The sequence below is a fragment of the Scomber japonicus genome, chromosome 8 (assembly GCF_027409825.1).
Source record: "Scomber japonicus isolate fScoJap1 chromosome 8, fScoJap1.pri, whole genome shotgun sequence".
Lineage (NCBI taxonomy): Eukaryota > Metazoa > Chordata > Actinopteri > Scombriformes > Scombridae > Scomber > Scomber japonicus.
The window spans coordinates 14,426,842-14,441,127 of NC_070585.1; the positions used below are offsets into that span (position 1 = coordinate 14,426,842).

The window sequence follows — 14,286 nt, forward strand, 5'->3', positions numbered from 1 at the left end:
TTCCCACACATAACACATTATACTATATAACGCTTGCAAATTGACCACCGCTCTTGTGCTGGACACAGCAGAGTGGGCTGGGCTCTTAGAAATTCATTGAGCTTTGTTCTCTCAAACAGTTTTTTTTTTTTTTTTTGGTATTTTTTGTTTGAGCTTCCAACCCTGAAATATATAATAATCATGTGCAAATGCCTCATATCAGCTCACAGATCATTAATTTGCATTAAGCTAAATATGGAAAGAAAAAAAGCTGCATAATGTTCCTCTTAATATAGCTGATCGAAATGTAATTAATTCAGCATACAGATTAAAGAGCAATCAGTATTTTGGCTCATGCTGGCTGTTTGCTAGATTTGTGGGTTTGTTTAACTGAACATTTGGTAAAAATGTGTGTATAAATCTTGAGATTGCGCTTAGTGTGAATGTGCTCAGGGATTTAAAGAGCTATAATGTAAAGTTGCCTATCAGTAAAGGCTGGTGGAGGCAGTGCAGCGTTCTGGGCCGTCAGTTTGGTAACAAATCATTCTCGCAGTCTCTTGTAAGTTTTTGTATGTTGGTCTAAAGGAGCAGAGTGCTGGCTTTCTGAAGTGTTCTCTCAAGGAAGAATTTGGAAAAGGGTGGTTGGGGGTGCAGACATAGCTGCTCACATTATGTTTATTGGCTTTCTCTGTATGTACTTTAAGGTTACAGTATATTTAATCAATGCAGGAATCAGGGCACTCATAGCAACATCAACATTAAAAGACAAGTTTATCAATGCAAGAAGCCAGCAGGCTATCAAAGATTTACCTTTCATGTACAATATAGAAACTCATTACTTTAACATCATGTTCTTGCATTCACTTGTCTGTTGTACACATTAAAATAATCTGTATCAACCTTTCTTGTCCTCGAAAGATAAACATCTGTAGATGAAATTAGAGGAAGCCAGCACTGTCAACTACAGTTATCACATCAAAGAACAATTATTCATTTAAAATGTGCTATTACATATTTTACATATACAGACCTGGGTGTCCTAAAGAACATAAAGAAGGAGCTTATTTGTTTTCAAGATAAGTCATCAATGTGAGAATTAAATGGCATCCAATTAATATAAGTAATAAAAGTTCAATTCTGTTTAATTTTGGTTGAAGTCTTCGGTGAAAAGGGCCATTAAAGTGATTTTAAAATTCTCAATTTGTCTTCCAAAACAATAACAGTATCTGTGGTAATTCAGGTTTCCTTTATTCTCAGATAGACACATGATCATGTTTTATCTTTATCATCATCAGTTTGTTTTTATCCATCTGCTCTCAGTGATGCAAAGGAAAAAAAAAACTCACTACACTACACACAACCAGTCCAGTCTGTGTCAAGAAGATTCACTTTCATTTCACACATTACAGAAAAGTGACTTGTAATGTGTGATGTCACACTCATTATACAGTCTGACTCCATGACAGCAACCTTGTGATTTGGTGCCATATGCAGGAGTTTTGTCATACAGCAGCTGCACAAGCAACAGATTGTTTGATGAGCAAATTCTCCATTTATCTCTTTTTCATGGTGGAACACAGCATGTCAAATGTTCAGGAGCAGTGGATGAATGTCAGCCAGACTATCTGATGTTCAGATGGTCAACAGAGGTAGCAGGTTGTTGGAGTTTCACAACATATAACAATAAACTTCTACTCATTAAATTCGCCACTCACACACAGTGTTTCCTTCATAAACATTATACATTGGTAAGACATTTATATCTTCTATCTTTTAACATCTATATCCCAAAATGCTGATAAAACAGATGCTTGATTATCATTAACAATACTTAATCATTACAGCTTTACAAATGTTTTACCATCACAATCTGCTAAATAAATCACACAATGAAGCAATATTTCTCTACATCCTTCATAAAACTGTTACTTCCTCTTGCAGAAAACAGAAAAAACATGACTAGATTAGAGACTAGTGAACTAGATTATTTGGGCTACTCTAGAGGAGCAAACTCCCGCTGGTGTTTCATTGAAGGATGAGGGCGCCTCCTGGTGGTCATAGTAGGGAAATGCAGTAACAGAGCAGAAGTGCACAGTGGTAGCGTGTTAAAGACATTTAACAATAGTGAATATAAGTAAAAGGGACACTTTTACTCTAGTTCAGTATTAACAGCAAAAAGCAGGTGAAAGGATAGGAGTGATAAGTGGATGTTTCTGAAGCCAGTGGTGCTTTCTTATTTCAAAATGGAAGCAGGTGGACCCTTTTTTAACAATGATTTCATTGTTTAAAAAAAACTATTCAGTTAAACTTTTTTTGACTGCTTTTCAATCTGGGCACTGACATAAAAATGAGCCAAAACTTTAAAGGAGTGGCGGTTTACTTATATTTGTGTCATTGTCATGCTCCTCCAAATGGATATAAAACATGGATATTATTAAAAGTGTCCTCTTCTTATGACAACTTATTAACACTATGGATACCAGCCCAAAAACAATGTTGTAGGCCATTATCACAACAGATATTTTGATGTGTCACTGAAAGAAAAACACAGGTGTAAATAACTCTTGGGTTTCAGGTCCTGGTGTAGTGCATGCAGGCTCTCTGTCACATTGTCATGACTCACTGGGACACCTAAATTTTAGAGTGCCATTGTTAATGTTATTGGAAGGACCTGTGCTTCTTCTATTATTAAAAGTTCATATATCTGCTGTGAAAAAAGACCTGTTAAAATGTTATAGTATAATGTAGTCTTTGCTATAAAACATAAAAAAACTGCAACCTTAACATAAAAAAAACTGCAACCGTAGCTATTGAAAAGTTGAATGACCACCTTTTGGCAACAATATGTCTCACAGCGGTAATTTATGGGACTGTTATAGTTTGCACAGGTGTTGATGATAATGTGTTCATGAAACCAAGTCCCCTCACCCCGAGGCATTGACATTAATCAAATATCTATTAAGATATTCTACCATGAGGCCTGGCCCTGCTCACATTCTGTGCCTGCAATGTCTCATTTTGGACTGACATCCCCAGCAGACATTTGGTTTAATATAGTGCATTTGCATTTTCAACGAGACAAAGCAGAAACATGAAGAAGGAGATGAAGAAGATACACATAAAGTAACTGAAAAACTGACTTAGAGAGGCCTCCTTTGAGTTCAAGTAGGCACAATAAAGGAAATAAAAGCCTAAACACTCCAGTGGTGGCCCAAGTATAACAGACTGACTAATAACCGATAGGAATGACTGATTTAACCTAACAAAATTTTGTTTCCTTCCTGGCTCCATGTATTAAACGAGGCCTCTGGCAGCTGAGTCGTGTCTGTCATGTCTGAGACCTTCCAACCCTTTACGTCATTATAACAAGTAAACAGGCAGGAATGTTGAAGTCATGACAGCAGGAGATGTGCTTTTATAGAAGAAGAGGAAATTCATCCTTACACATAAAAACCACAGATGTAGACTTATCAGACAGCCTGATGTAATTACACATTGTGGTGTAACAGTGTGTGTGTGTGTGTGTGTGTGTGTGGGGGGGTGGGGGGGGGGGTGGAGATAACTAAACACTTGTCATTGATGTTTTGGAAGCTGATTCTTGCTTGTAGGTCACTTTGTACTGTGAGTTTAAGACTGAATAAACAGGAAGAAAGACAAAAGAAAGAGGGATAAGAGCTCTTTCGAATTGTTGTATAACTCAAAGTAATAACTTACTTTGTGACAAGGTAAGGCCACAGTTAATTATGTCACTGTAAAGATAGAGGTAAAATTTGAATAAGAGCAAGAGATAGTTCAACAAAGTGAAACTTACCATGCTGAAAAGCAAGATGCCATTGTATTGTAGTGAAGATAGAACCAAAGTTAGCTCATGATTTTGAGTACTGCGGTGGTCCGTCTTTGTTTACTTTACAAATCATAAAGACTTGGCCCCTGATGTGTTTGGATCACTGTGAAGTATCATGAGTAATGAAGTTTGACCTGTATGATTATTATTTTTGCATTCTTTGGCATCTGCACAAACAGTGAGGAAAGATGACTATTAAAGCAATACTTTGGCATTTTGGGAAATATGGTTTCTCTCTTTCATGCTGACAGATGATTAATGTTTGTACTCTAAATGTGAAACTGCAGTCAGCAGCAGGTTAGCTTAACTTAACAAACACTGCAGGCTAATTTCTTTGATTTATTTGGTCAATTTGATTTATCAATATGTTAGAGTTCAACAGTAACACAAAAACAATCCACATCCTGAAAGTTTAGTGAACTTAAATATGGAAATGGTTATGGAAAACATCCTGCTATTAGTTTGCTTAGTTGTATATCAGGAAAAACACAGACTGCTGACCTTTAGTTGCAGACATATTTCAGTAAATTTGGTCAAACTGGTGAAAAACAGAAGTCCTACCCAAACATTTGCATGAGGGGAATAAAACAGACACGGCATATAAAGTGGTCTGAGTCACTTATTTTGTCCGACAGCACATTGGGAAATATGTGCTGGAGAGATAGAAGGACTTCTTGAAGGCTCTTGGTAAGAAACCTGCACTTACTGTCATAAATCCATATTTTAAAAGTATTAGATTCAAATGTGCTGATTCCTTCTGTGTCTCATTTTCTGTTTAGGAATTCAAGTACCCAAAGACCCCAACTGTGAAATTGTAACAGATATCTATCAGGATGAAAACTTAAGCTTGACTATATTTTTGACTGTCAACACTTGGAACAACATGTTCCCAGTTGGGAAGCAGACTGAACTGGAAACTTAAAATGTTTAAACACAGACTATCTCACCACAGTCTGATCATACCTTTTTTTTTAACAAACAAAAAAACAGTGTCACTCTAGATGGAGGTAAACTCAATATTCAGTTCCCCAAATACATTTATACCATGGAGGTGAATGGTGACAAGCTTGTTAAGGTAAGCAAGCACATTTACACAGGTGAAGTGGTGTGTGTGTGTGTGTGTGTGTGTGTGTGTGTGTGTGTGTGTGTGTGTGTGTGTGTGTGTGTGTGTGTGTGTGTGTGTGTATGCATGTGTGTGTGTGGAGATGTGACAAAGAAAGGCATAATGTAATTTAACGATAGATGAAAAAAACTGCATTAAAGATACAACAATAAATCATTTCATTTCATTCAGCTTGCATCTGTTTGTGTTTTTGTCACCATGTTGTACTGAAAGATGTGTCTGCAGAGATGCGCTCACTTCTCCTTTATCAAACTTGCAAATGATTTCAGGGTGTTAACATCTTACTGATAATGCATCCATTAACAATAGCTCTCATTCACACTGTGGTGCAGAATGAGAAAAGCTTTGTAAAAACATCTTTTTCAAGCTCTGTTGGCAGCTACAAATGTTGCTCCCAAACAGACCAAAATGATTAAAACATCAACACTCATGTCTTTAGTGCTTTGTGCTCTCACCAAGTCAAATCGTGATGATGGTAATGATAATGATGATAGTGTAGCATTTCGAGTTTAGCATCCACATTTTTTCTTTTTTTTAAAGAAAATCTTCAGCTCCTATCACCACAGCAAACTTTACATTATATTCTTCTCTCTCTGATGTTTAAGTAGAAATATTTTCAGCTTTCTTAAAATACAAATGACTGGAGTAAACTAGGAGCTTTAGATTTGTTCAGTAGGAATGAACTGGGTATGTCTGCACCTTAACATCACACACATAAACTTTAACTGTTAGATAACTATTACGTCGCAGATAAAAGATCTGTTTCATCTTCTTGTTAGTCTAGTTTTTGTTGCACAGGACTGCAAGTATCAGCAGCAACTAGTATCAGCAGATCAGGCATTTGAAGTGGAGTGGAACACTTGAGTTTCTTTATCTTTATTAGCAAGATTGAGTCATTAGTAACCATGCCAACAATAAATTCAGTGCATACATTTGTCCTTTTTACACACAGAAAGAACATTAATACAGCATCAATGGGTTGAAACAAATGAAAGAAAAACTCATTAACAATCAAACGTTAACGCTGGCATAAGCAAACTGTTTCATCAGTGTATATAGTTTTGCATGCAAACTGTTTTACAGTACATAGTCAGTTTTACCACTTCTATCAAGTTAGATCTGAACATGAAAAGTCCTGTGAAGTCCTTGCTTGTCCTTGTACTTGCTCTTCACCACTCTTCTGGCTTCAATAATGATGATTAATCATTTTTTTGATGTTCTTTTAATCTTCAGCAGCCTCTTCTCCACAGAAGCATGTTGGGTCTCGCAGCATTAGATCCTCTTGTTAACTCTTTTGAAAGTCACACCCTTATCTCCGGAAGTTACGCAAATCTAGCAAAAAGAGAAAAGTAAAATGACAATTTATGATGAAATAATAACAAAGCTGCTACTCATGTTATTTAAGTTACAATGAGAATTGTTATTATTTCTTTGCTGAATTAGTAGTTACTTCTCTTACCATTACAAGCTTATCTTCAATGATCTCTGCTGTGAAGAGGTACTGAGGAAACTTTATTGAAATCTTGCCATTTTCCAAAGTGACAGCAGTCTATAGGTCACAAGGATGAAAGGTCACAAGAGGAAAACATCCAATCGGCTCCAAGATAAATTTCAGTTCTAGGCCAAATATCTTTTTCTGTTTTGAACTCACCTTGAATTTGGAGCCCATCATTGTTGCCAGCTCACATTCCTGCCCAATGGTGAACTTATTGGACCAGGCCCAGTTTGGGATTGTTTGTGTCCAGGTGAAGTTGTTCCCATCCTGAAGCACCTCTGTTACCACTTTGTGGTCTGTCTTGGCATTGAGAAGCCCTGAAAGCAAGCGAAATTCCAAATACAGACGTTTGACAAGTTTAGATTAAGTTTAAGTGAGTGTATGTATTTTGTGATATTCATGGTTTTTGTGTATCATAAATGAAATAATGAAAAAAATTAAATCCTGATACCAATTGCTTCCAGAAACTCCTCGTAGTTCTCTTGACTCTCCAGCTCATATTTCCCAGTGAAAGCCATGATGGTAAAAGAGAACAGAAGAAGTGAGGAGGGAGTTTATAAGATAAATAGAAAAAAGGAGTGGCCTGCTGTAGGTACTCTTTCCTACCTTTATGAATCACTGCCAAACCTTTCTCTTCCTCTCCTCCCACTCATACCTCAGCATGTGCCAACAACACTGTGAGTTGACAGATGTGTATGAAAGCCAGTCTTGCAAAGTCTTGCAATGATTTATAATGATTATTTTCATTAATGATTATTGTTTTAATCATTTGGTCTATACAGTTTCAGAAAATAATGCTGTTAAAGTTGAATTAGTTGTTTTTTCTGACTAATAGTCCAAAATCCAAAAGATATTTTATTTACAATCAAAAAACAAACAATCAGAAATTTGGCATTCTGAAACTAGCACATTTCTGATATTTTTACAGATTTACTTAAAAGTTGAATCATTATTCAAAATTGTTTTAGATTAATTTCCTGTCGACTAATCCATTAATTGACTACTTGTTTGAACTCTAATCCCTGAGAAGACAATTGATCGATGAGACTGTGTGTAAACTGAGAAGACAAGACAGCCACATTTCCTTGAGCTGAAATTTGTCATAGACGTTGAATGGATGCATTATTTATGCACCAGCTAATCAATGGAAGCCCAGAATATGGATAAGCTGTACATCTACAAAATATCAATACATTGTAGGCTAGTTGATGTGCAGAGGTCATTCTTATTTCTCCCAGCTAGCAGCAAGCAAGTAGACTTTATACAGCATTTTTGAAAGATAAGTTACAAAATGATAGAGAGAGATAGTGGCGACCATACATTAAGGTAGGAAACATTTGTGTGTTTGGCTCTCATATTTTGTATCTCATTAAATAATTATTCATGGATAACACAAAAATGCTAGGTGCCCCTCTTTGATTTATTTGTACTGCACATGACACGTGTTCTGCATGTTTTAATTAAATGTGAGAAACCTTTGAAGTGAGGAAAGTTGTGAGATTAATATCTTAAGTCTTAAGTACTCTGGGGTGTTAGAATGGCTGTTAGACACAGACTGAGGATTCATTTCAGAAGTGCAGGGGCCAAAAGGTGTGTGTGTGTGTGTGTGTGTGTGTGTGTGTGTGTGTGTGTGTGTGTATGTGTGTATGTGTGTATGTATGTGTGTGTGTGTGGTGGTAGATAGACTGGAGAGTTTCACTAAACCTTTGTAGAGGAACCATAGCTTGCTTGCACCACAAGGTGGCGGTATGATTCCAAAAACAAAGCAGCTAACTAGTGCCTGTAGGATCAGATAAAAGCTTTTACGCTTACCCACAATGAGAGTTTACAGGATAGTAACATTTCTGCAGATGAGTAACAGCAAGCAGGCGATAGGTATCTTAATGTTGTCCTTGTGTTGAAAGCACAAACCAGCCCCAAATCCATATTCAACGTAAAATCAGAAGAAAACTTTCCTACTGCTTTACCGTTGCAAATTATCAACATGCCATGCTGTTGTGAAAATGTCAGAAAGAAAATGTTCTGAATAGCACTTATACAATGTAACACATAGCATGTATGAGCATGCTTTTGTGAAATCACAACTAGTCTAGAAACCATTAACCATTAATTAATTATAAATCCATATAAGAAATGGAATGTTTGACTTATTAAAAAAAGTGTCCATATTAAAGAATGAAATGCAGCATAAGTCAGCACACTCTTCATTAGTATGACTGATTTCAGTATTTGGTATGCACACCTTCATTCCTGATGACAGAAACCAGCAAGAAATATGTGGAGAGACACTCTGTCATTCTTCACAGATGATTGTTTTCAGCTGCTCTTAACTGGAGGGGTTTTGTTGTGCAACTATAAATGTATTCCACTGAATTCAGGTCATGAGACATACATGGCCAGGTTACAGTTTTTTTTCTTATTTAGAAACTCTTCTTTTCCAAGTTTTTTGCAGTGTGTCATTTTGGAAAATTCCTCTCCTGCCAAGCGCCTTGAGACTGGGATCATCTTTTCATTCAGTATTTGGATATACAAACCTGTATTCATAGTGCCATCTATAAATGCCATCTCCCTTTTGCATTAATGCAGGCCCACATCAACACACTCCCACCTCTAGCCTATGTTTCAGCACTATGCAATTACTTTTGCTTGATGCTTCTGCTACATGCTTGAGTACTATCAAGTAGTGACATTATAATTTTACCATGTTGTCACCACGCACAGCAATGACAATAAAGCTTTCTTATCTTCTTACTTGTTCAAGCTGTTCCTACTATGTGGAGCCATTTTGCATTAGACACAACCCACATTTGAATGTTTTAGTGATATTTCACAGGTGTGTACTCAGTTTTGTTATATACGGCATATCTAATAACTAAAGGGCGAATATAGCATTTAAAAAAACATTTTTCTTATTGTCAACAAATCTCATATGCAGAGCCAAACCAACAATGGATTGAATCTACTTACACATATTGTGTGTGTATTTAAAGTATATCATATTTCTCTGTGTTGTAGACCTCTGTTGTTGTCCAAAAGCTATTAAAAACACATCAGTGAGCCACACCACTGCACTGGATGACATGTTCCTTCACCATGAAGAGTATAGTTACATTAGTCTGTTTTGTTTGGCTCTAAAGACTAATAACAGAAATTTTCAGTCTCCAAGAATAGTTCTGTGTATGGCAGATGCCACTGCACATGTTTACAGAGTTTCACAGACTGTATAAAGATAGACATCATGACAGTTCCCCACTATTGAAGGTAAAACATCTCAATCACTCAAGAGCTGTATAAAGACGACTCTGAATCTCCCCCTGCTGGCTGGCTGCAGTATTGGTCATAAATCCCATACCCTCCATGTTAGTGGATGGGATTGAGCCAAACAGAAAAATCAGAATAGGCTATATCTATGTTTTTTCCAAAGATAGTTTGGCTAGTTTTATCACACTGATCTTTGTACAAATGCTATTTTTTCTGATAAGTTTGTTTTTAATTAGTTAGTTTAAGATATAAAAAGTTGTTATGTAGCTCTGATGGCGAAATCATGATCTACCCTAATCTGCCTCTGATTGGTTTACCTTGATATTCTTACCATAATCCTCACCTCATTAACCATGCCTAAACCTGAACAGCCCAACTAACAAAGGCATATCATGACTTCGCCTTCCTGGGAAACAAAATGTAGTCCCACGAGCCGCCATCCTGCCGCCCGACTCTACTGCGCAGACTCCGGATCCACAGTAGACATCAGAAAAGCAAGATGTCAGCTACCAGAAAGGAGATATTCTGGCTTCACTGTTGCATCACAGTACGAAGTGGTGCTTTGTCCATCTTTATATACAGTTAATGATCACAACCTCTTGACTTTATACTGAAGCTCTTTGAGCAATTTGTGATATAGTTGACATAGGCTACTTTTTTATTGTTTTAGAAAAACAGACATCCACAGCACAGGAATGAGATACTTAAGCATAGTGTCTCTGGCTTGTGCTCGAACTGTAAGGAAAACATTGGCTTCAAGAACCATCTTGGCTTTTGGGAGGAAGCGGCTGGAAACCATGCAGATCCCCTAATGGACATCACAGTTGTTACTACAAAGAGCAGAGGTAAGCAGGCATAGGCTAATGTACCTAATAACAAAAACTTCATTAATGTTTGATAGCATGTCTATAAAAACCTTGATGCACTTGCCTTTTTTGCAGTTGATATCCCTAACAATTCCTGTAAAGTACAGTTTGAATTGTATAAGTTACTGTTGGATAGTCTTAGAGATGTTTTACATGCATGCGCCTTTGTAGTAGCTAACATTATTGACTGTTAAATAAAAACAACATAGCATTTTAACCATAATCACAAATATAATTAGTTTCATAGCTGTCAATATGGCCAATGACCTTTCCTATGAAAATGTTATTCAAAGATATACCGTAAAATCTAATATAACAGGGTTTTGAAAAGATAATATTGTACTACTGAACATCTTCCAAAGGATACTAGAAATCAAGGCCACACTAATCCCACATTTTACTAAGACAAACTTTTGGGAATTAGAGCGAACAGTTTGACATATTGGGAAATATGCTTGCCAAAAGTTAAATGAGAATATAACTTTGCTCAAAGACTGGAAACGGGAAACAGCATGGCTCCATCCAAAGCCAACAAAATCTGCCTCCTAGCACCTCTAATATTCACTAATTAACAGGGTTTCTCTTTCTCTTTAGCTCCCTATCTTAAGACCATTTTGATAAGTCCATCAAAATAGAACATCAACACATTTTTCTTGACCTTATTTAAAAATTAAATATGAATGTAACTTTTTTCAACGACCCTGGTACGAAGGGTGTTAGGGCATAAAACTAAAAAGTCACCAAAACTAAAACATCCATGTTTTTTTTCCCCCCAATGTGGCAAAATCTGCCAAATTAATTTTAGTCGCTTTAGTGAACTGTACTTGCCCAGCATCAAACAGCAGGCAGAGGGGAGCATTAGCAGCTACAGTCATATTTATTGTGAGGACTAAAACATGACCCAACATTAATGAAGATGTTTCTGTGTTTGCTAATGTGGAAAGGCTACTAACATGTTCACCCTAAGATCTTTATGAATTGATAATACTGTATCTAGTAGACAATACATTCATCTGATGAATGTTTGACTCACTGTTTTACGAACAAATATTAGTCCACATTTATGTTTGCAAAAAAGTACAGAGCCAAGCTATTTTAAAAAATGATTTAGCGCTTTTTAAATAAAAGAAAATACAGTATATATTCATGACATGTTTCTTAAGATTGTATTCAGCAGGTCTCATCAATCTCATTCTTTGTTGGTGTATTTCTGGTCTTGGTGCTGCAAACGTCCATTTTTAGAGAAAAGGGAAATTTACATTGTGCTTGCAAATGAGTAAGCTACTTGTTACACTTGCGAGCACTGAAGCCCCCAATGACAAGAAAGAAGTGGCTGATAAAGAGCTGTGAATTTTGTTTGTTTCTTTTTCAACTCAAATTGAGACAGCAAATCTCTAGTGCCCACTCACGTCTCTCCACAACTTCTTACAATCATGCCAACTCTAAAATTGCTTTGTGGTTTGTCTAAACACATCTTAAAACGTTTATCTCAGAAAGAAATTGTAGTAAATTCACCTCATAACCTAATGTCAACAGTGGCAGCGACAGCTACAATACAATACAGTGATTTAGTTATTATTATGTATTTATTTTGACTAAAAGAGCATTTGAGCTAAACAAGGGAATTAAAAAGTGCACTGGCCTGTCCCACTTATCATTTCTCTACGTATCCCTCTTCACTACTAAAGTGTATGTAAAACAATAATTTCCATGACAGTAAAATATCCATTCTTTGACACCTGCTAAAGATATCACAAGCCATATTTGCCCTTTAAAAAGTATGTGTTTATTTATGAATGCAGTTAATCATTTAAACTATTTTAGGCTTAAAATGTTTGTTGTATCTATGAGCAGAGAAAAATGTTGCCTCTCCAACTCACAATTATACAAAGTACAGGAAGCTCTTCATTGTCTGACAGCACTCTTGGGATTTGACTCAGCAATCTCACCACAAGGTCCATTATGTATCTGGTGCTTTCGATCATATCACACAAACCTTCTCAACAGAGAGAGTTTGCCCAGTTTTCACTGAGTTGTAGATATTCAAATTTCCATTTAGCTGAGATTGAAAACTCAGAACAACAAATGGATGGACCTTGTGGTGAGACTGCTGTCTAGACTTAAAAATATGAAGTTTCTATCTTGAAACAGTCTCTAAGGTAACAACAGTGTGTGTTTGCCTACAAAAATTTGAATATTCTAAACCTGCTCGTAACTGCTTACCCAATGACCCTTTCCCCAAGATCGCTATAAATGTGCTACGATAGTTCTTGTTGAAAAAGGTGTAGAGAAAAGGATTCAGTGAAGAGTTTGCATATCCAAGCCACATGGAGGCCTCCAGGACAAGGGGGTTGATGCTGTAGCCCCTCAGAGGGTTGAGCACATTCAGACAGAAGAAAGGAAGCCAACAGAACAGGAAAACCCCCATGATCAGACCCAGTGTCTTAGCAGCCTTCCTCTCCTTCCTCAGAGAATACCTGTCCACATGGGCTTGTCTGTTGGAGTCAGTCCTCATAGAGCTCTGGTTCATCTGAAGCTGCCCAGTACGTTGCTCGATTGCATGGATCCACCTCGCTTGTCTCTGGGCAACTATGAAAATCTTCCCATAAGCAAACAGCATGAAACTCATGGGGATGAAGAAGGAAACAGCAGAAGTTGCAAAGGCGTAGGGGATATGAAAGGAAGCCAGACAGGTTTGAGTATCCTGTTGTGCGATGCTGCTTACCGCAGCAGGAGATGACTGAGTGTTCATGCCAAGAAAGACACAAAGGGAGGAGATGACAAGAGGCAGGATCCAACAATGCAGCAGCAGCAGGGTCACACATCTGGAAGACATTCGGGCAGTGTAGTGCAGGGGGTCGCATACGGCTATGTATCGATCCAGTGCCACGCAGCTGAGATTAAAAATAGAGGATGTACAGAAGGTGACATCCAGTAAGAAGTGAGCTTGGCAGAAGCAGCGGCCAAAATGCCAGCTGTCAATAGATCGCACTAGACTGAAAGGCATCACCAGCACAGCAACCAGGAAGTCAGCCACTGCCAAGGAAACCACAAAAGCACTGGTTGGTGTCCGAAGGCTCTGGAAGCGTGCCACTGCAGCCACAATGAAAAGATTTCCCATGATGGCAAAGATGGGGATGGGTAGGAGCAGACACAGTACACATACTTTAATAGTGTTGCCATGAAATAGAGCCAAATCACTTCTACCAGTAGTCAGGCTGTCGTTGTCTGAGGTGTTTGGCCCTGAGATGGAAATCATCATGATGCAGCAAGAACCGAGCCATCAGCCGGTCAGCATAAATCCAAGTGATTCATCAATTAGATACCTCTTCCTTCATGTCTGACTGGTTAATCTAAACCTGGATGATCGCTGTGTACCTTCACCATATGGGGCTGCATGTCCTGTGACGTGTACCACTCTCCCTCTTGATTTGTCTGTTCGAGTGTGTGTTTGTGTGTGTGTGCGCTTATGACCAGTATTGATCCACGTCAAAACAAGGCCCCTCAGGAGTAAATGATTTACTGGGGTGTACCAGGAGTCAGTGGGCCATGAATTAGGTAGACAGGTAGATATATACAATTTGTCATTTTATAGCTGAGCCATGATTGCAGGTCCCTGTAAATTAGCAATAAACCCTTGTACTTATCTCTGTTCGCAGGAAATGTGTTCCTCTAAATACCAGCTGATTGTTTTGTACCCAGGATGGATCCTACCTTT

At 37.6% G+C, this 14,286-nt stretch overlaps 2 protein-coding genes across 2 annotated transcripts; both read right to left on the reverse strand.

Annotated features, from left to right (window-relative positions):
- Positions 1 to 6,218: 6,218 nt before the first annotated feature.
- LOC128363266 (gastrotropin-like) lies at positions 6,219 to 6,986 on the reverse strand. Its single transcript, XM_053324215.1, has 4 exons — positions 6,893 to 6,986; positions 6,598 to 6,758; positions 6,406 to 6,495; positions 6,219 to 6,278 (listed from the first exon to the last, which is right to left on the reverse strand). Exons 1-4 carry the CDS (start codon positions 6,957 to 6,959, stop codon positions 6,219 to 6,221), a joined length of 378 nt encoding a protein of 125 aa, XP_053180190.1. The 5' UTR covers positions 6,960 to 6,986.
- Positions 6,987 to 10,457: 3,471 nt separating this feature from the next.
- Positions 10,458 to 13,827, reverse strand: LOC128362715 (5-hydroxytryptamine receptor 4-like). The gene is made up of 2 exons (XM_053323561.1): positions 12,774 to 13,827; positions 10,458 to 10,510 (listed from the first exon to the last, which is right to left on the reverse strand). Exons 1-2 carry the CDS (start codon positions 13,825 to 13,827, stop codon positions 10,458 to 10,460), a joined length of 1,107 nt encoding a protein of 368 aa, XP_053179536.1.
- Positions 13,828 to 14,286: the final 459 nt, after the last annotated feature.

Bases quoted from the DNA above. Each gene is read 5' to 3' on its own strand.
- LOC128363266 (XM_053324215.1), bottom strand. From the start codon at position 6,959: ATGGCTTTCACTGGGAAATATGAGCTGGAGAGTCAAGAGAACTACGAG. The intron at 6,759-6,892 runs GTATCAGGATTT...GCTTGCTTTCAG, and splicing joins GGAGTTTCTGGAAGCAATTG to GGCTTCTCAATGCCAAGACA. The intron at 6,279-6,405 runs GTAAGAGAAGTA...TCTTTTTGCTAG, and splicing joins TTGAAGATAAGCTTGTAATG to ATTTGCGTAACTTCCGGAGA.
- LOC128362715 (XM_053323561.1), bottom strand. From the start codon at position 13,827: ATGATTTCCATCTCAGGGCCAAACACCTCAGACAACGACAGCCTGACT. The intron at 10,511-12,773 runs GTTTAGAATATT...GATGTCCATTAG, and splicing joins GGGTAAGCAGTTACGAGCAG to GGGATCTGCATGGTTTCCAG.